At 55.8% G+C, this 18,752-nt stretch overlaps 1 protein-coding gene and 1 long non-coding RNA gene across 2 annotated transcripts in view; one reads left to right on the top strand and one right to left on the bottom strand.

The window, feature by feature from the left end:
• Positions 1 to 25: 25 nt before the first annotated feature.
• On the top strand, positions 26 to 991 carry LOC106697739. The gene is made up of 2 exons (XR_001348934.2): positions 26 to 228; positions 674 to 991. It is a non-coding gene; the product is annotated as an uncharacterized LOC106697739 (long non-coding RNA).
• Positions 992 to 6,828: 5,837 nt separating this feature from the next.
• Positions 6,829 to 18,752, bottom strand: part of UBTF (upstream binding transcription factor, RNA polymerase I) — a 13,827-nt gene continuing 1,903 nt past the window's right edge. The window contains 21 exon segments of the mRNA XM_006092271.3: positions 6,829 to 7,566; positions 7,650 to 7,793; positions 7,894 to 7,965; positions 8,065 to 8,112; positions 8,812 to 9,001; positions 9,098 to 9,186; positions 9,605 to 9,715; positions 9,808 to 9,963; positions 10,321 to 10,476; positions 10,571 to 10,672; positions 10,674 to 10,691; positions 10,790 to 10,831; positions 11,055 to 11,196; positions 11,341 to 11,474; positions 11,817 to 11,927; positions 12,278 to 12,398; positions 12,678 to 12,742; positions 15,233 to 15,388; positions 15,486 to 15,569; positions 16,108 to 16,283; positions 17,706 to 17,845. Of these exon segments, the coding sequence (XP_006092333.1) occupies positions 7,441 to 7,566; positions 7,650 to 7,793; positions 7,894 to 7,965; positions 8,065 to 8,112; positions 8,812 to 9,001; positions 9,098 to 9,186; positions 9,605 to 9,715; positions 9,808 to 9,963; positions 10,321 to 10,476; positions 10,571 to 10,672; positions 10,674 to 10,691; positions 10,790 to 10,831; positions 11,055 to 11,196; positions 11,341 to 11,474; positions 11,817 to 11,927; positions 12,278 to 12,398; positions 12,678 to 12,742; positions 15,233 to 15,388; positions 15,486 to 15,569; positions 16,108 to 16,283; positions 17,706 to 17,763 (2,301 nt within the window). The 5' untranslated portion in view covers positions 17,764 to 17,845 and the 3' untranslated portion in view covers positions 6,829 to 7,440.

The raw sequence follows: 18,752 nt of genomic DNA, 5'->3' as shown, positions 1-18,752 counted from the left end.
AGGGCCCGAGCGCGTGCATCTGCCCCGCGGCCGCCGCTCGGCAGCATTTGCTCCAGGGGGCGGAGACCGAGCGGGGAGGAGGGGCGCCACGCCGCCGGCCAAAGTACCGGCGGATGGGGCCGGGGGCGGGGCCGGGGGCGGGGCCTCCCGGAGTCCCCTCGACCAATCGTCGTCTCGCCGCGGCCGGGCCGGCCCAATAGGTTGGCGGTGAGTGGGGCGGCGTTCAAGGTGAGGTGCGCGGTGCGTTGGGGGCGGAACTTGGTGCCGTCCCGGCCGGCTCCGGGGCGGGGGCAGCGGGTGGCGTCTAAAGAGAGCGCCGGCTCCCAGCCGAGCCTGGGACGCCTTCCGGCCCGGGCTCCCCCGCCCTTCCCTCGGGGCTCCCGGCTCGCCCCCCGTTCAAACTGCCCCCCCCACCCGGCATTTACGCTTAAACGTGCAGCCACTTCTGCGAAGAGGCCAGAGTTAAAGTGGGGCGCGATTAGCACCTCAGGGCAAACGGAGCCGTGGAGCTGAAGGCGCTCGTCCGAACCTCCGTCCCCCCCGTTTCTGGATGTCTCAGCTGCCTCCTGGCCTGCGAACCAGCAGACACCTGAAAGGAGGGTCCTCCCTGCGGGTGGAGGCCGGTCTGTGCGGTTCTGAGCAGCGCGTCCTCCCCGCCCTCATCCTAATATAGATCCCACACCTGCTCGCCTTTCCTGCTTCCGGAGCCCACGCTGGACACCCCCCCCCCCCCATCCTAGACACACTGCCTGGCACCGGCCGACCCTCCCCCGACCCAGCGCTGGTCTCCGGGGTGTGCCCGTCTCCGCCCGCGCTCACGGTCCCCCTTTACCTTCTGGACGAAGGGCCTTGCGCAGCCTCCGAGCCGCAGGAGGTTTCTAGACCGGCGCGTCCATCTCGGCCACGCTCCGTGTCCGGAGTCCTGGGACGGGTGTCTGACAGCCCTCTCCCCTCGGATGATGAGATTAAACGAGGAAAGACTTAAAGCATATACTCTGGGACCATCATTGGCTCTTTCATTTTTAGCAGACATTTATTAGAGAAGACTGTACTAAGTGGTTAAGACCAGAAATCAGATCTGAATTTATTATTTTTTTTTGAGAAATCAGATCTGAATTTAAATCTGTGGCCTTGACACATGAGCTTAGGCAAATGGGCTCTGTTGCCTCAGTTTCCTCTGTTGTCACAGGGTTTAAGTTGTTGTGTGGATTGTCACGCCAGTGCAGTGACAAGTTAGCTCAGTGTAAGTGCAGGGTCAGTCTTAACTGTCATTCTTACGGAGCTCTGTAAGAATTCTTATCCGTGCTGGGATGCAAACATGAAATATAACAATTGTACTCCCCCAAGTCACAATCTGCGGTGTAGACAGACTTGTAGGAAAATAATTGCCAAACCATGTGATAAAAACTAGAGAGATGTACATAGGAAACAGGGGTGGCCAGGATGAGGGATCAAGTGATGGAAGAGAGATGGTCGGGAAAGACTGCTTGTAGTAGGAAATGAACCCGGCCAAGGTAAGCCAAGCTTCAGAAGTGTGGCTCAATCTGGAGACCAACTGGAACGTAGGAATGGGTGGGGAAGAGCAGGAGGCGAGTAGGTCAGATCACACAGGACTAAGGGCGTGCTGAGGGGTTTGTGGGCTTTCACGGGATAGGCCATAAGGAGTTTTCAAGGGGAATCCTTTGAGCAGACCTGCATGTCAAGTAGGTCACTCAGGAATGTGGAGTCTGGATACAACCTTAGAAGCAGTAGGTTTTTATTATGATTGGGGTAAAGGGGGGAGAGAACCTGAACACACCATTAACCAAGATGGGTTAACGCTGAGGAGATGTGAGGATACAGAAGAATGACAAAGTTCATTTTGGGATATGTTGGACTTCCTATGCCATCAGCTGGTGGAGACTCTCAGAGGTGGTTGAACTTGGGTGCAGAGTAAAGGAGTGAGGCCGGGCCTTCAGGGACCTCCACAGCATGAATCCACTCCAATGATGCGGCTCTTTCTCTAACTATGCCTAGTATATCCTGCCCAAGGAATTTACACATACCCAGGAAGCCTTCCCGTCTCCTCCGTTTGCCTAAATCCTTCATCACTTACCCACCTGTGGCCATCCTCAGACCAAATTCCTTTACAGCTGGATTGTACTGTTCATTCCGCACCGGCCTGGGCTGCTCTGTGGTGGTGACTTCTTTGGGCACATGCCCAGTCTCCACAGTTAGCACCAGTCAGTAAACACTAAGGACTGCACTGGCTGAGGCTCTGGGTAAGGCCCTGGGTTAAAGAGAGACATACTTGTCCTCGGAATTTACAGCCTACCAGAAGCCTGATGTGGAAGAAATAAAATTGAGTGGGATGGCATCCAGGTTGCTGAAGAAACAAACGGCATGGAGGTTTTATTTTGGAGGCTTCCCTGGAGGGAGTGATCTTTTAAATGGAGCCCTGCCCAGCTGGTGTGGCTCAGTGGTTGAGCCTCGGCCCATGCACCAAGAGGTCACCAGTTCAATTCCTGGTCAGGGCACATGCTTGGGTTTCAGGTTCAGTCCCCAGTAGGGGCTTGCAGGAGGCATGTTGATATTTCTATCTCTCTCCCTCTCCCTTCCTCTCTCTCTCAAATCAATTTTTAAAATATTAAAAAATAATCCTATATAATAAAAGGCTAATATGCAAATCGACCAAAGGCTGAACGACCAGTTGCTATGACGCGCACTGACCACCTGGGAGCAGATGCTCAATGCAGGAGCTGCCCCCTGCTGGTCAGTGCACTCCCACAGGGGGAGTGCTGCTCAGCCAGAAGCCGGGCTCACGGCTGGCGAGTGCAGCGCTGGTGGCAAGAGCCTCTCCCACCTCCACAGCAGCGCTAAGGATGTCCAGCTGATGGCTTAGGCCCGCTTCCCACACTGGCAGTCAGACATCCCCCGAGGGCTCCAGACTGCGAGAGGGCACAGGCTGAGCTGAGGGACACCCCCCCCAAGTGCACAAATTTTGTGCACTGGGCCTCTAGTTTAAAAAATAAAATAAACGGAGCCCTGAATTAACCTCGGTGGAGAGATAAATAGGAACATTCTAAGCAGAGGGAACTGTTATGTGTATAGGCCCGGGAAGAGAGTGTGGTATGTGTAATATGGGTGGCTGGTGTGGCTGAATTGGGGCAAAGGCCAGCAGGGGCAACAGATCCCCCAGGGCCATATAAGCCATACTTATTCACTTATTCACTTATTCACTTATTCAACAAATCTTTCTTGAGTGTCAAATGTGTGCCAGGCAATTTTACTTGGCAGAAGTTGAGCAATGGTGTGGACTACTATAACGAACACGCAGATAAAGAGTATCTTCTGCTTGGGGAGATAGAAAATAAACAAATACATAAACAAGGAGCTGTAGGACAAGGCCTCTCTAGAGAGGGTGGTCAGGGAAGACCTGTTTGTGAGGTGACACTTGAGCTGAGGCCTGAAAAATGAGAAAACTAGCTTTTTGTTGAGTTGGAGGCATAGCTTTTGGGCAGAGAGAACAAGTGCAAAGGCCCTGTGGTAGGCATATTTGAGGAACAAAAGAGAGATTACTTGGCTGGATAATTGCGAGTGGTTAGGAGTAGGGTGAAAGAAGGAAAGCAGGCCCACATTTAGTATGGTTATGGTAAGTAAGGCATGGTAAATTATTAAGTACAGAAATAATCAGATTTATAATTTTTTTTGGTTAATCCTCACCAGAGGATATATGTATATATTTTTAAGAGTGGAAAGGAGGAGAGACAGAGAGAAAAACATTGATGTGAGAGATACACATTGATTGGTTGCCTCCTGCACCCGCCCCAACCAGGACCTGGGATTGAGCCTGCAACCGAGGTACATGCCCTTCACTGCAATCGAACCCATGGACTTCAGTCCGAGGACAGACGCTCTAACCACCATCTAGTATCAAATTTATAAAAAGAATATTTTTATTGGTTTCAGAGAGGAAGATAGAAACATCATTAAGAGATAATCATTGATCGGCTGCCTACTGCATGCCTCCCACTGGGGACTGAGCCCACAACCTAGGCATGTGCCCTGGCCAGGAATCCAACTGTGACCTCCTGGCTCATAGGTCGATGCTCAACCACTGAGCCACACCGGCTAGGCCAGATTTGTTTTTAAAAGACAATTTGGGTTGCTGTGTGCAGAATGGACTGTGTAGGGCAAGAGTGCAAGCAGGAAGATCAACTTTAAGTCTTGGCAGAAGTTGAGCAACGGTGTGATCTTGAATAGTAGAGGATGGCAGCAGTGGAGAAGGGTAAATAGATTTCAGAGAGAGACAGGAAGTAGGTCTGGGAAAAGGAATAAATGTGGAAATGAAAGAGGGAGAGAGAAGTCAAGGCTAAACCGTGTTTCTAGATTGAATAACTAGATGGTTGGTGGTCATTTTGCGTCGAGGTGTGAGATGGGGATATCTTGAGGACCCCCACTTCCCCAGATAGCCCAGAGGATACAAAGAAGTCTGAACAGGTCTGCAGCTTGGGAGAATGTATTCTGTAGATACCACATTTTGGAATGCTTACCTATGGGTGATAATTGGAGGGTCATTGAGTGACAAGAACTCCTGGGATAGAATGCGGAGAGCTGATACCAGCATAGTAGACCAAGTCAAGAGATAGACAAGTACCTGCTGGAGGTAATGAACATATTAGTGACTTCAGTCACCTCAGGAGAGTGGTGAGTGGGAGGTGAGGAAACAGGAGACCATGAGGGGCAATGAGCTCAGAAGCTTTGCCAAGAATAAGAGGGGGGCGTGGGACTGAGACAGGGCCTGGGTTTTCAGCCCTCGGTGGTTCCGGGAACCCAGACAAGGCCTGTGCAGGGAAGGCTGTCTTCCTTAAGGGCAGAGAGCGAGTCATCAAGGCCCAGCCCACTTCCCATCAGAGGTCTGGGTGGGGTTGGCAAAGTCACTCCTAACCTTGGGTGAGGCTGACTCAAGGTGGGAAGGTTGCCCCAACTCCCAGTGATAAGCCCTTGCATGACCACAGTGAAACCCTGACCCCCCCAATTTCCCAAGGCAGTGCACTCTGGAAGAAAATAATCTCATTTCTTTTCTTCTCAGTCCTTAGTGGTCTGACCGCCCAAGGTGAACAAACTGAAATGAGAAAGTACAGGAACAGCAGCACAAAACAATGTGAAGATAGGTTGCTTATGGGATTTTCACGAACGAGAAAGATGGTTCTAGAAAAAGAGGCAAACAAGTTGGCTTCAAGGGTCTTCCCACATTGGACCCTGCCTCCCACTTTCATTGATTCCAGTGACCACACAGCAGTCAAACCTTTTTTTTTTTTTCACTTTATTGTACAAAAAAAGGGAAAACAAAACTTCCACAGTTGGCCTTTAGCTTAGGCAGACACCTCTAAGCCACTCCCTCCCCCTCCCATGATACAAATTCAAGTTGTGGTTGTTGTTAAAACCTACAAAAACACTCCTTAAATATTAGAAAAAAAATTGGGGGGGCGAGGATGTGGGGGTCCTCCCACCCCAGCCATCCCATCCCAGTGCCAAAATGCACTCAGAGTGACCTCTTACAGCACCAACACCCCCACCCCCACAGCCCTGTTTGTACTGTAAGAATTTTTCAATTTTTAAAACAGGAAATAAAAAGCGCCCCAAAGTTGTTTTTAAATGAAAACACATTCCACTAAAACACAACAGCACAGGGGCACGCAAACAGGGAGTGGGGTTCTCTGTAAGGGCTCTTGGTAAGAAATAGAACCTGGGAAGCCCTGTGCCTAATTCCAGGATAGGGACAAAGGAAGGGGGGAGTGGGAGTGGGAAGTGTCCCTCCCTAGCTCCCCCAACCCCAGCACCACGTCCAAGGCAAAGATTGTTTGCCTTCCTTTGGGAGCAGGATCCACTTTTCCTATCCCACCTCCTAGGTGGAGTTCCCACTCTTCCCCCATTTCTTGGCTTTCATTCAGAGGGGGGAAGGTTGAAAAGCACAGAGCCCCAATTAAATAGCTCACTGACATGATTGCAAAAAAAAAAAAAAAGCCACAATTTAATCAAAAAAATTAAACCCACAGAGACAAGGTGGCTTCGCTAATTAAGGATCTAGGAATCAGGGTACCAAATTTGGGGGATAGCTGGGAAGGGTTAGAGGGACAGCTGCAAAGGCAGCTTTTACAGACCTCTCCCCCAGCTGTGGGTTTGGGAGGCGGCGGGGCGCCTGGCCTCGGGGCGGGGGCAGGAATGGAGCAGACCTGAGAAATCAAAGGAAATGGGGCAGGGGAGCTGGAGGATATGAAGGCAGGAGGAGTAAGAGGTTGCAACACACCTCTTGAAGCCCAGGTCCTGGGCCTAGGGTGGCCAAGGGACCCCTTGGATGGGCTTGAGGCCCTTCCCACCAAATACGAGCTTTAATTCTCAGCTGGTCTGCCCCCCGCCCTGCCATCCTGCTGGAGGCCAGCAGCAGCTCAGAGTCCTATGGCCCTGGCAGAGGGAAGCTGCTAGGAAGCATCAGAGAGCGCTTCAGTATCCCCCCTTTCACTGAATCAGCGATTAGGCAAAGCAGAGGAGGTGAGAAAGGGGCCGCCCCAGCCTGTTCCCACCAGGATGTCTCCCTGGCCTTTGTCAACCCTTTTACCAGATTCATGGACTGATGTGGGCTCCCCCCCCTCTTACACACACACACACATATACATGTGCCTTTGCACACACCCACAGGTACACCCATGCTATGTACAGGACACACACACGCACACACACACACACACACTCACTCACTTTTCCATACGTATCAAGTTTTAAAAAGTCCCAAACTTACCCCCCTAAACCCTCCCTCCCGGAGAAATGACAACAGAGACGGCAGCCGAGATCGGTAGGAAACGTCTCGTTGACAGCTCAGAGCTTAAAAAAAAATATATACACATATATAAAAAACACCTCTGCCCCCTCCCCCCAAGAGTGGGTCCAGGTAGCTCCTTCCCGCAGGGGGCAGGGGAGAGGGCAATGGGGCAGGGCCTGTTTTCTCACAGGCACATGCCCTCCTCTCTCCACATTCCCTGCCTCCAGTTCCAACGTAGGGGGTCCAGGCAGCAAGCCCCTCTGGAAAGGGAGGGGGTCCTCCCCAAGCTTCTACCCCCCCTTAAGTTGGGCTGCAGGTTAGAGGGCCTCACTGAACTCTTTGGGACCCCCACCCCACTCCCGGGTCCATTGTCCATGCCAGAACCGCAAGTGCAGAAGAGTGGTGGGCCGGTCCAGTCCAGTGGTGGCTCAGTCTGACGGTTGCCCTCCCTGGAGAGTCCCCAGGGCTGATGTCTCTGAGGCTGCAGAGTCCTGGCCTGGGCTCCTCCAGCCCCTCCCCCCCCACCATATTTTGTTTAAAAAAAGAAAGAAAGAAAGAAAGTGGGGGAGGGCAGGGGACAGAACAAGGGGGGAAAACAAAGGCGGTCAGTTGGAGAGGGGAGCTCCAGGTGGGGCTGAGCCTCAGTTGGAGTCCGAGTCCGAAGAGTCCCCTGAGGAGGAAGAGCTGGAGCTGCTACCCTCAGACTCGTTGTCTTCATCCTCGTCATCATCCTCATCATCATCTTCATCCTCATCATCCTCCTCATTCTGGGGGCAAGAAACATGCCATCACCGGGTGGCCGTCCTAGCAGGGCCTCACCCCCCCTTCCCACCATGTCCATCCACCCCACCTCATCCCCGTCCTCGCTCTCATCCTCGCTGCTGGACTCTGAGGAGTCCCCGCCATCCTCAGAGGAGTCCCCATTCTCATCATCTTCTTCCTCTTCATCCTCGTCCTCTTCATCCTCGTCTTCATCCTCATCCTCCTCAGACTCCTAAGGGGGACGGCGTTGCATCAGTGGTCTCTGCCACAGCACGCCAGGTGCTGAGGACCAGCCGCCCCCTCCCCGACCCCCTGCCAGAGGGGTTCCTTACAGATTTGGACTGTAGGGTAGTCCGGCTGGACTTGGGGTTCGGGCCTCGCAGCTTGGTCATGCTCTTGCGTTTCTATAGGAGAGGATGCAGACACAGACAAAGGGAGCAGCCATGAGTCCCAGACACCCCCAATCACTCCTTACCCCAGTGCCCTCCTGCTCCCAGACTTACATTGGAGATGTACTCTTTATATGCTGCACGGTCTTGGGGAGACAGACTCTGGGAGAGACAAAGGAGGAGGTAAGCACTGGAACACCACCTGGTGGGGCCAAGCATTTACCACTAACCATTACTCTTCCCGATCTCCTGTACCTTGGGTCTCTGCAGAAAACCCCTGGGATCTGAGAACCAAGTTCCAGTATTTCTGCTTAAGATGCTCTGAATCCTTTTCTAGGCACCCTCTCCTAAGACTGCTGTTCAGACTGTTGTTTTTCATGTCCCCTCGAATGAAAGCTCCAGAGTCAGGGCCTTCCTCGATTGAGACAAGTCCCCCATGACAACCCCCTCCCCCCAGAGCCTGGCATCATCACTCCCACCCCAATACCAAACCTGGAGCCACTGACAAGGCAGTCTGGGGCTCACCAAACTTCTTGAAACCTAAACCCTGCTACTTCCCTGGGTCCTTGGCCATAAGTGACTCCACTTTACAGACCTGACTGCTAAACCAAGGCACAGAGAGGGGGCCAAGCCAGAATCGAGGAGCGGTCCCCTGGTTCCAGATGGGAAGGAAAAGGCAGTCTGATTTAGATTTTTCTTACTAGCTAGCTGTGTGATCTTGGGTAAGTTACTTAACCTCTCTGAACCTTGGTTTTCTTATCTTTGATAGCAATCATTGCCTTGTAGGACCCCGAATAAAATCATGAATGCAGACCAGCCAGCATGATGCCTCCCTCTTCCCAGGGTCCCCTGCCCTCTCACCTTGACCCAGAGGTCCAGGTGCACTTTGTACTGCTTCTGCTGCTCCTCAGCCAGCTTTTTGTAGTGCTCCTTCTGGCTCTGGGAGATGCGCTGCCAGCGGCTGCCAATCTCCACCATGCGCTCCTTCAGTGGCAGGTGGTTCAGCTCCCCGTTGGACAGCAGCTCCTGGGAGAACTTCTGGTAACCGTTCCTGAGAAGTGGGGGTGGTGCAGGGAGGGTCAGAATACCATCCAAGAAGCTCTCCAGCTCTGGCCCTCCGCACCTCCAGGGGGGGCTCCAGACTCACATGGGAGGCTTCTTGGGTTCTCCCTGGAACTTCATCTTCTTGGATGAGTTTGCAGCAGCTGGGGGTGCCCTCATCTCACTCAGCTCTCTCTGTGGGGATACCCAGGAAGGTTACAGTCATCCCATCCCCACCACCACCATGTTTCTGTCTCTTATCCCAGCTGACTCCTTTTGTGTGCCAGGAAGGAGAAACTGAGGCACAGCCAGGGAGCAACTTCCTAACAATTCACACCTGAGGTGGGCACGGCGGCTCGAAAGTGCTGCCATAACTGCACCCGTGTGACTGCCAGTGCCAGGTCCCTTTTACTGATGTGCGACTGAGGCTCAGAGAAGGAAGTTAAGAGACCTGCTCTGGGTCACACACCAAGGCTGGGATTTTGGGCTCCCAGCCCCAAGCAGCGAAGAAAGCTGCACACCAGCCAGGGGGCCCCCAAATTTCAAGTGGAGGGTGGTGGCCCCAGCTCCACCCCACCCCACTGCACTTCTCTAACCAGCAGCCCCTCCCCACCTCGTAGCGCTTTTGGTCTTCGGCCGCCTTCTTAATCCACATCAGTTTCTCCTTCTTTTCCATGTTGTTCCAGGTCATCTCCATGGCTTTCAAGGCCTTCACCCGGTCATTCTGGGGACAGACAGGGGTGTCAGCTGTGGGAGGGGTCACCTGGGACTGGAGGCCGCCTGCGTGGGACTTGGTAGGTCGCCCCTCTTTCCTACCTTGAAGCGGGCCAGGTAGTCCCCGATGACGCTCTGTTGCCAGATCTCCTCGGCTCGCTTGGGCGACTCCGGCAGTTTGCCCCTTTCCTCGCGCTCCCCAGCCGGCTTCCTCTCCGACTGGGCCTTCAGCGCTGCCTCCCGGGCCTTGTATTTGGCCTGCAGAGGGACGGCACCGGGCGTCAGCCTTGCGGCCACCCCCAGAGGGCGCTCGTTCCCCATCCAGCTGTGCAAGGTTCCCACCGCAGCCAGGGCGGGACCAGCAGCGGCTGGGCCGGTGCAGGCATCTCCAGCCGAGGGCTCAGCCCCGCCCACCAGCGCTGCTCCCCGGGGAGCCAACAGCCCTCAGCTGACAGCTTCCCGCCTTCCGGCTCGCTGGGCTCCCAGCCCCAGCATCTGCGCCCAGGCACAAGTGTGGCTGGCACAGGGCAGGGGCGAGGAAGTGCGGCCAGGCCCTAGAGGAGAGGCGGCCCACATTCGGATGCCTGGCAGCCCCTCTGGTCTGGCCAGCCTGACCTTCTTCTTCTCCGATAAGTCGTTCCACATGCGGGCCAGCAGGCGCGTCAGCTCGCTTTCTGAGAGCTCCGGCCGCTCCTCCTGCAGTTGCCGCCGCTTCTCCTCCGAGAAGATGAACATGGCCGACACTGGCCTCTTGGGCTTCTCTGAGCTGCCCTGTAGATGTGCAAAGAAGGTCAGAGTCAATGGGAGTGTTGGCAGGGAGCCTGCCTTCCCCACTCCCAGCAGCTCAGTGGTGCTCCCGGCCCACCTTGCCCCCTTCCTGGGAGGGTTTCTTGGAGGCTGGGCTGGTGGTTTGCTTTCTTTGTTGATGTTCAACATGTGGGGGAATTCCCCCCAGGACCCGCTGCTGCTTCCTCCTCTGGCAGGCTCTGGTCCAGGGAGAAAAGGTGGCATGGGGTTGTGCGCCCAGTTCCCAGTCCGCTCCCAAACTGTCCGGCGGGTCTTGCACACTGCCTCGCCCACTCACCTCTAGAAAACGGAGCAGTTCCACCTCATAATCTTTCTTTTTCTGGGAAAAGAAGGGGAGCCAGGGTCAGTCTGGGGGCAGGCTCTCTGGGAACCCTCCATAGATGGTAAGCACAAGGCCCAACATTATCTGTTGGTCTGTCCAGGGGCTAAACCCAGCACACCAACTTTGAAGCAGGTGCCCAAGGGGTCAGACCTCATGCTTCAAGGCTCCCAAGGATCTCCAGGAATCCTCCCTCTCCAGGGGGGCTCCCGCCGCAGCTCACCTGGTCACACTTCTTGTGGTAGGCATCCTTCTCCTTCTGGGAGAGCAGCTTCCACTGCTGGCTGCATAGCACCATGCGCTCTGTGCTGGGCACGTCCTTCATGTTGGCCATCAGCTCCGCGCAGTACAGCGAGTAGCTGTTCCTATCAGAACCAAAGCCAGGGAGGAGCATCCCTGTGAGCAACAGGGTGGCCCAGGGCAGCAGAGCCTGGGCCCAGGTCCTTCACCAGGCAGCTCTCTGCCTGCCCAGGTGCCCACTCACCCGCCCACCCCAGGGCAGTGCTCACGGAGGTGGCTTGGTAGGTCGCCCATCAAATTTGTCCTTGAGCTGGCGTTCAGCCTTGGTGAGGGTGGACTTGGTGATGCCCTCCTCACTGATGTTCAGCTCAGGGTGCTTCTGGATATAGTCACGCATAATCTCCTGCAGGGTGAGGTGGGAGGACGGAGGGCAACGGGGTGTGGGGTTAGCGGGGGCCAGGAAGGGGGGGAGAGCCGCTGGGAAGGGGAGGCAGGGAGCAAAGCTGGGGGTGGCCGTGTGTGTGCTGTGTCACACAAGTGGTGCCCTGCCCTGCCCTAGCCTGCGATCTCATGGGGAGGGGGGGTGTGGGGAAGGTAGGGGCAGAGGTGAGGGGCCCAGAAGGCCCCTCCCTCAACGGAGGGATGGGGAGTGACTGCCTCCCGCGGAGTCACTGCGGGGGCCACAGAGTCAGAGGGCAGAGGCTCATGAAGAGCCGGATGGGGAGGAGCGCAGCGGAAGCCTAACCTCGTACTCCTTCCGCTGCTCCAGGGCCTTATGAATCCATTTCAGCCTCTTTTTGTCCGAGAGCTGAGACCACTGCTTCCCCAGGGAGTCCTTCACCTCCTTCGTAGTGGCCTGCAAACCAAAAGCCGTCAGACACACGCAGGCAGCCGGGGGCAGGAGGAGGGGAGGGGGGTGGGGGGCGCAGAGGCCCCGCCCCCTCGGGCCACAGGAGGTCACAGGCGTGTCCCCCACAGGCCAGGAGGAGAAGGCGGAGAGGCGGGGGTCCCGCCTGGGTGCAAGGGGACAGGCTCACTCACACGCGCACGCACACGCTTGCACGCCAGCTGGCCCAGGCCCTGTCCATGCAGCCCACCCCTGGGGAGGGGCCTCCTCTCCTGCTCCGTGCCCAGCCGACCTGGCGCGGCTCCCCCCCTGGCCACCGCCATGTGCCCTCTGCCCCCACCCCTTGGCCGGACACTCACATCTGGCCGAACTTTGAGATACACTTTCTTCTCGTGGGTGTACCACAGCTGCTGGGGGGTTTTGGGCTTCTCGGGGATGTCCGACTTCTTGGCATTCTGGATTAAGTCGGGGTGATCCTCCCTAGCCAGGGCGTGGGGAGCAACAATCAGCAATTTGGAGGGAGCTCCTGCCAAGGCAGACCCAGCTAGCTGCCCGCCCACCAAGGCTCCGAGGACTACCAACTGGAGACTAGGGGACAGTGGCTGCCTGACTGTCCCTGCCCTTGAGCATGAGCCACAGGGTTTACACAGGACCATCATCTTCCATGCCTCCTGGATGGCAAGCTTGAGGCTCCGGTCAGGGTTACCCTGTCCTGTCACACCCAGTGCCGTGGCCCTTCTCCGGGCTCCACTGCCTTACCTGAATCGGGCCAGGTTTCGCTCGAACTCCTGTTTCTCCCTCTGGAAGTCCTGAATATACTTCATCTGGGGGGAGGAGGGGACCGGGGTCATCCACAACCCAAGGCCTGAGCTACAAAAGCCACAGAGCCCTCCTGGCTAGCTGTTTTGCCTCCCAGTTTGTGACATGGATGAATGGAGGATGGCATGGGCAGGCAGGGGATGCTGGCCTGGCAGGGGATGCTGGCCTGCCTTCCAGTGGAGGGCGGGGCTCAACAATAGCCCACATTAGTGAGAGCTTACAGGGGTCTCCCAGAACACATCCTATTCCTTTTGTTTATGACACCCAGTCACACAGTAAACAGTGACAGGGCTGGGACTCCCCCAAACCTCCCCCTCCACCTTTCCCCAACACCTCAAAGCTCCCACAATGAGTGGTCAGGAGGTGTAGGACTTGCCTCCATCACTCCCTCCTCCCATGTCTGTGGCAACTGATATTGTCTAGCCCAGTGGTCGGCAAACTCATTAGTCAACAGAGCCAAGTATCAACAGTACAACGATTGAAATTTCTTTTGGGAGTCAAATTTTTTAAACTTAACTATATAGGTAGATACATTGTTATTAACTTAATTAGGGTACTCCTAAGGCTTAGGAAGAGCCACACTCAAGGGGCCAAAGAGCCGCATGTGGCTCGCGAGCCGCAGTTTGCCGACCACGGGTCTAGCCCACCAGAGTTAGTCCTGCTTCCAAGGCAGGAGAGGAGTGTGTTGAAGGGAGCCGAGTGAATTCTTGCAATGCAAGTCACATCCTAATAGATGTCTCTTGAATTGGGGTATTTCCCCCCTCCCACCACCTCTGGATCCCTGGCTGCCCTTCACCATCCTGATCCCATCCTCCTCCCATCCTCAGCCATTGCCTTCTCCTCTGCCATCTGGCGTCCCCATTTTCTCCTTCACCCCTTCCATCAGCCTGGTCCTCCTTCCCAACCATCACCTGACTCTTCCCGACTTCTCCACACTCCTGCTTCCTTCCCAATGTCTTTTTCCTTCCTGATCTGCCTTCGGTCATGGCTCCCGTTCAGTGTTCACCTCCCTCCCTCCCCCTTGCCTAGATCCACAATCATCAGCACTGGAAGGGGCCAGGGGCTCAGTGTTTGAGCCCAATCCCTGCCTCTCGCGGAAGAGAGAGACACCAGGTGTGGGGAGCCCCACTTTCCTCGGGCTCCCACAGAAAACTGGGAGCAGAGCCCAGCCTGCTTGACCCCAATCGCAGCCCTCCTCACACAACAGCGGCTTTTCGAGCTGGATGGCACCACCGAGCTCAGGCTCGGCCTCCACACCCGTCAGATAAGACCAGGTCTGGAGAAGAAAAGTGACTTACCGAAGGGCACGCACAGCCATTCAGTGGGAGCCAGAACAGGCCCAAGTCTCACGGCCCCTCGGCCAGCACACTATCCGCTCTATCACAGTTTCTCCTGCCCCTCCCTGGTCCTCAGACCCTCTGTCTCTTCCTCCCATCCCATGAGTGTCGTTTGTATAGTTAGCTCTTCAATATCCCCATCAAAGGGTCAACAGCTCCAGCAATTCAGGCTCCTGCTCATCTCAGGCAGCAGTTGAAGACAGCTGGTTTTATCCAGCCAAATTCGCTCCTTTTTGGAGTCCAGAACCAAGGGCATGAGAGCCTGCAGCCAGGGTGCACAACCCAGGCAAAGGGCTACTCACAGTGCAATGGCCAGTGCCACCTCCTGAGAGCTGGTTGTAGACAACTCGGATGCCCCTCATCACCTCTCTGGCTCCATCTTGGCCGTCTAGCGTCTCTTCTTTGGGTCCCTCTCTCCCTACCCCATCTCACTCATGTCCCCGCTGCAGGATCCTCCAGTGCTTTGCTGCCTATCTCTTTGAGGGACTATTGATCTCACTGTACTTGACCATCGATCTCTGCCTGGGAGGCTAGGGCAACCTCTGCTCCAGGTTGACAGCCTCCAATGGTCTGGTATAGCATGAGGCCACCAGAGACCATGTGTATCCTTGGGCAAACATGTGTGCATGGGAAGGAAACCCACCTAACACATGATGTGGCAATGAGAGGAGCACTAGGCAGGGGGTCTGGAGCACTAAACCCAAGTCCTGCTCTAGCATCATTACTTTAGTGACCTGGGACATGATACCCTCCGGCACCCCAGTTCCTTGCTCACAAAATCGGATAACCTGTTCTTCTGGGGTTGCCTTTATGAGGATACTGCCAGCATCAAATGAGACCATGTCAGGACATGTCAGAGGGCGAAGAACTGCTGTGTAAAAGAACACTGGACTGTGGCTGGTCCCAGCACCTAGCTCAGCCTGGGCTACACCCGTGACAGTGCCTGTAATTTATGGTGTGAGGGCCGGGAAGTGGGTGATCAGGTGCGGCTGCCCAAGACCCTACTCTGCTCTGCTGACCTACTCACATCCCTGATACCAAGTCCCTTTGTCTGAGTGTCGTCCCCCCCCCCCAACCCCCCCAACCCTGGCAGCTGACCCACACACCAGCTGCTCCCAGCCTTTTCCCTCCCAGCCACCTTGGCCCCCCTCCCCCCACCTTCTTCTTCTCGGGCAGTTCCTTGTATTTCTTGGACAGAATCTTGGTCAGGTCCAGGTTGCTCATCTCAGGGTGAAGTTTAGCGTATTTGGCCCGCTTTTCCATGAAGAAGCGGAAATAAGGGGTCAGGGGCTTCTTTGGGAAGTCTGGGTGTTTCTGAAACGAGGGATAAGGACACAGTGAAGGTCAGACACCATCCATTCTTTGGACCATGCCTCTCCTACCCCTTGTGCTCCTCCTCCTGGAAACTCACCTTGAGTTTTTTGCCTTTGTAAGGATTTTTAACATGTTCCTGAGCGTCGAGGATCAGTTCTGTCAATGTACGGAACTTTCTCACCTGGAAGAAGAAGGGAGGTGAGTGGAAGGGGAAGTTCAGAAGAGGAGACACTGCCCAGTAGCATACGCCCATTTTCCAACCGGTTTCCTCTACTTTCCATTAGACTAAACTTATCAAAAGAGGAGGGGCAGAGGCCAACAGTCACAACTCAGGTGGCTCCTGACATCAAGGCAGACACCGGGCACTGGCTCATGCCTACTGCAGAGGCCCAGGCAGTGAGACACACCAAAGGACAGCAACAAGGTGACTACATGACATCAATGTGGTTGTCTATGCCAGCACCCCCTTCAACCCCCAGAAAGCTCAGGAAACAGAAGCTCCGAGAGGGTAAGTATTCAAGGCCACAAAGCTAGAAACTGGCAGAACTGAGAACTCTAGGCCAGTGCTGTCGACTGTACCACCTCCCAAAATGCACCCGGTCTCTTGCCTTCCTGTTTATAGACTTCTGTTTCATCTCCCACACCAGGAAAGTTAAGGCAGGGGTCCCTATAGATGTGTGCTCCTGTGTGTCAGGAAGCGGGGGGCGGGGATCAGTTACCTCATTAGAAATCTCCACCCATTTGAGCTTGCACATGTCTCCAGAAAAGTCTTTAAATGCTACTTTTTCCCAGTCCATATGCGACTCAGTGGTTTTGAACTTGGAACTGTCATTGGATGGAAGGTTGTTCTTCATGCATTCTAGCAAAGTCAGCATGTCTTCCTGAGACCAGTGGTCTGGAGAGGGGTAAGAAAGGTGATCATGACGGCTCATGCTATCCCTCCCATCAATTCCCCAGTCCCTGTGTGCTCAACTCTTCCTCCCCAGAGCTTCCTAGTCCCTGGTTACTTCCCGTCTGAAGACAGACAAAACACGGCCTAGCCCTAAGGAGAAACTGTGGCCATATGAATTAGAGCAGGGATGCCCATCCAGACAGTGTCATACCTAGAAAGCCAGAACTGAGTGCCACAAGGTACTATTTATTGTAGGGAAGGAGGAAATGAAGCTACTGTGATTGGGGCCCTGTGGGAAAACAGATAGCTTATCAGAGAGGGGAGGGAAGCAAGAGGCAACATTTCCAAATGTGTCGCCAAGTTCAAGTCCAAATTCTCGGCAGACACCCTAAGTGATGGGATGTGGGTAGTAAGGAGACCCAATGCAATGTTTCTCGCCAGCACAGCTGGAAACGAACATTAGAGAAATGGGTATCCCATCATCCCCCCTCCCTCTTGGCCTCTGAAGGAAGATCTAAGGAGAATTTGGGGCAAGTAAGAAAAACTGAATGGAAATGGTAATTTTGTTTCCATAAAGGAAAGCTTTAATGCAAGGCAGGCAGGAAGGTGGGCAAAGGCTCTCAGGGCCCTGCTCCAGGGAGGACTCCCACGCACCGCATCCGAATTCTGAGTTGTCTTCTCAGCCTAACTCCCATGTGGGCATCAAAGGGGTCTGGGCCAGTCACTGAAATGCAGCTGCAGTGAGGCCTCCCCTAGAGGGTGAGCCGGGAGAACAGCTATCCAAGGCTCCTCATTTGCATTGACATCTGGTAACCTGGGCCTGGGTTTCTGTAGGGCAGGTCACATAAACCCATAGTCCCTCTCCTCTCCATGGCCCACAAGCCTGGCCAGATGCTCAGCTCCACCTTACCCCCACCCCCACACACACTGGAGCCCTACTGGTTGGGGTAGGCGCTAGTGATAAAAATAACTCCCTGGGTGTAGGGTCTCAAACCATCCACACACCCTTTCCGAGTACCTCACCAAGAAACTCGTCCTCTTAGTAATAAAAAACCCTGAGAATCCTTCCCAACCCCTGTCTTCTCCCCCTGCCTCCACATTCCTCAGCCTTCCTCCCATTCCTGGGGGTGGACACATCCCGGGCTGACTGGGAACCCCAGAAGGCAGGCTTACAGGGGCCTCCTTCTCTCCCTGTCACGCGAGGGGGAGGGGGAATATGGAGTGTGAAAAATACAGGGCTTAATAATTCAGACTGAGCCACCCTTGACTCAGTGAGGGACGCTTGACTCTTACAGACACCCTTCCCTTATCTCAACTCAGAGAATGCAGAGTGGAGAAACCCCGCAGAAGGGGAGTGGGCCCTGGAGACAGCCATGTGGGGAAAGAGGATTTAAGTTCAAGAGGACTAAGGATGGGGGCTCCTACCTTGGCCTTTGGGGGCGGCCATTTCCAGGTCTGTGGGGCAGTCTGCTTCTCCGTTCATTCTCCAGCCGTCCAGCCCAGCCACCTCCAGCCGCCTCCTCGGTCACGCTGGCCGGGCAATCCGGGTTCAGAGCCACCTCACCCTTTAGAAGAGAGATCAGCCTCTACTCAGGCGGGCAGAGAGGTGGACGGAGTTCCTATTCCTCCCTCCCCCAGAGGGGAGGGGGGCAAACGTCCCCACTCTCAGCGAGACCCTCCGGACCCTAGCCGATGTGATGGGTAGGTGGGTGTGCGAGGACTCCCCTCCTCTTCCCCGTACCCCCACCCCCAGCCCTTGCAGCCAGGCTCAGCGGCGTGCGCCCTCCCCTGCCCACGCGAGAGACTGCTCGCAGCTCCCAGCTCCCGCGTGCAGCTAGCGCCCGCCTCCTTCCCCCACCCAGGCCCAAGGAAGAACTCCTCCTCCCCCAGCGCCCGCCCGGGGGAGGCCCCAGGCTGGAGGGCGGGGGAGGAGGAAGGGCGGGTAAAGGGCGCGCGCGGCCGCGGAAGCGGCACGCGCCGCAGTCTCCTCCTCCCGCCTCCCCCCAGCCCGTTCCCCCCGCCTCCGCAACCCGGCGGGGACCCGGACGCCACGCAGCCGCCGCCGGCCCCGGAGAGCAGCGGCCGCACCGTCCCCGGGGACCGGATCCGGATTCCCGCCGCCCCCCCGCTCGGGCACCCGACGCCGTCCCTGCCCGTCTGGGCGGGCGAGCAGCCGGAAAGAAGCGGCCTGCTCTCTACTCTCGAGCCATTCACCCGGGTAAAGGGGGCCGCCACCGTCCAGCTACCTCTGAAGCGCACGGAGGAGCTCGGCGCAAAGGCGCGACCACGGTGGGAATCGCCTCTCTTCTCCCTGAGCTGGGGGGTCCAGCTCTCGCGGGCGCCTCCGCCTCCGGCCTCCGGGGAGTCGAGTCTAAGGAGATGTCGGAGGACCGGGGTCTCGGAGGCCGGGGGTGTAAGCGCTCTCCGGGCCCTGCGGCTCCTTTCGGGGTGTCCGGCGGAAAACTGTCTCTT

Source organism: Myotis lucifugus, unplaced genomic scaffold (assembly GCF_000147115.1).
Source record: "Myotis lucifugus unplaced genomic scaffold, Myoluc2.0 scaffold_100, whole genome shotgun sequence".
In the NCBI taxonomy this organism is placed as follows: Eukaryota; Metazoa; Chordata; class Mammalia; order Chiroptera; family Vespertilionidae; genus Myotis; species Myotis lucifugus.
The sequence above is the reverse complement of the archived record's forward strand: the minus strand, read 5'-3'. Positions and strand labels throughout refer to the sequence as shown.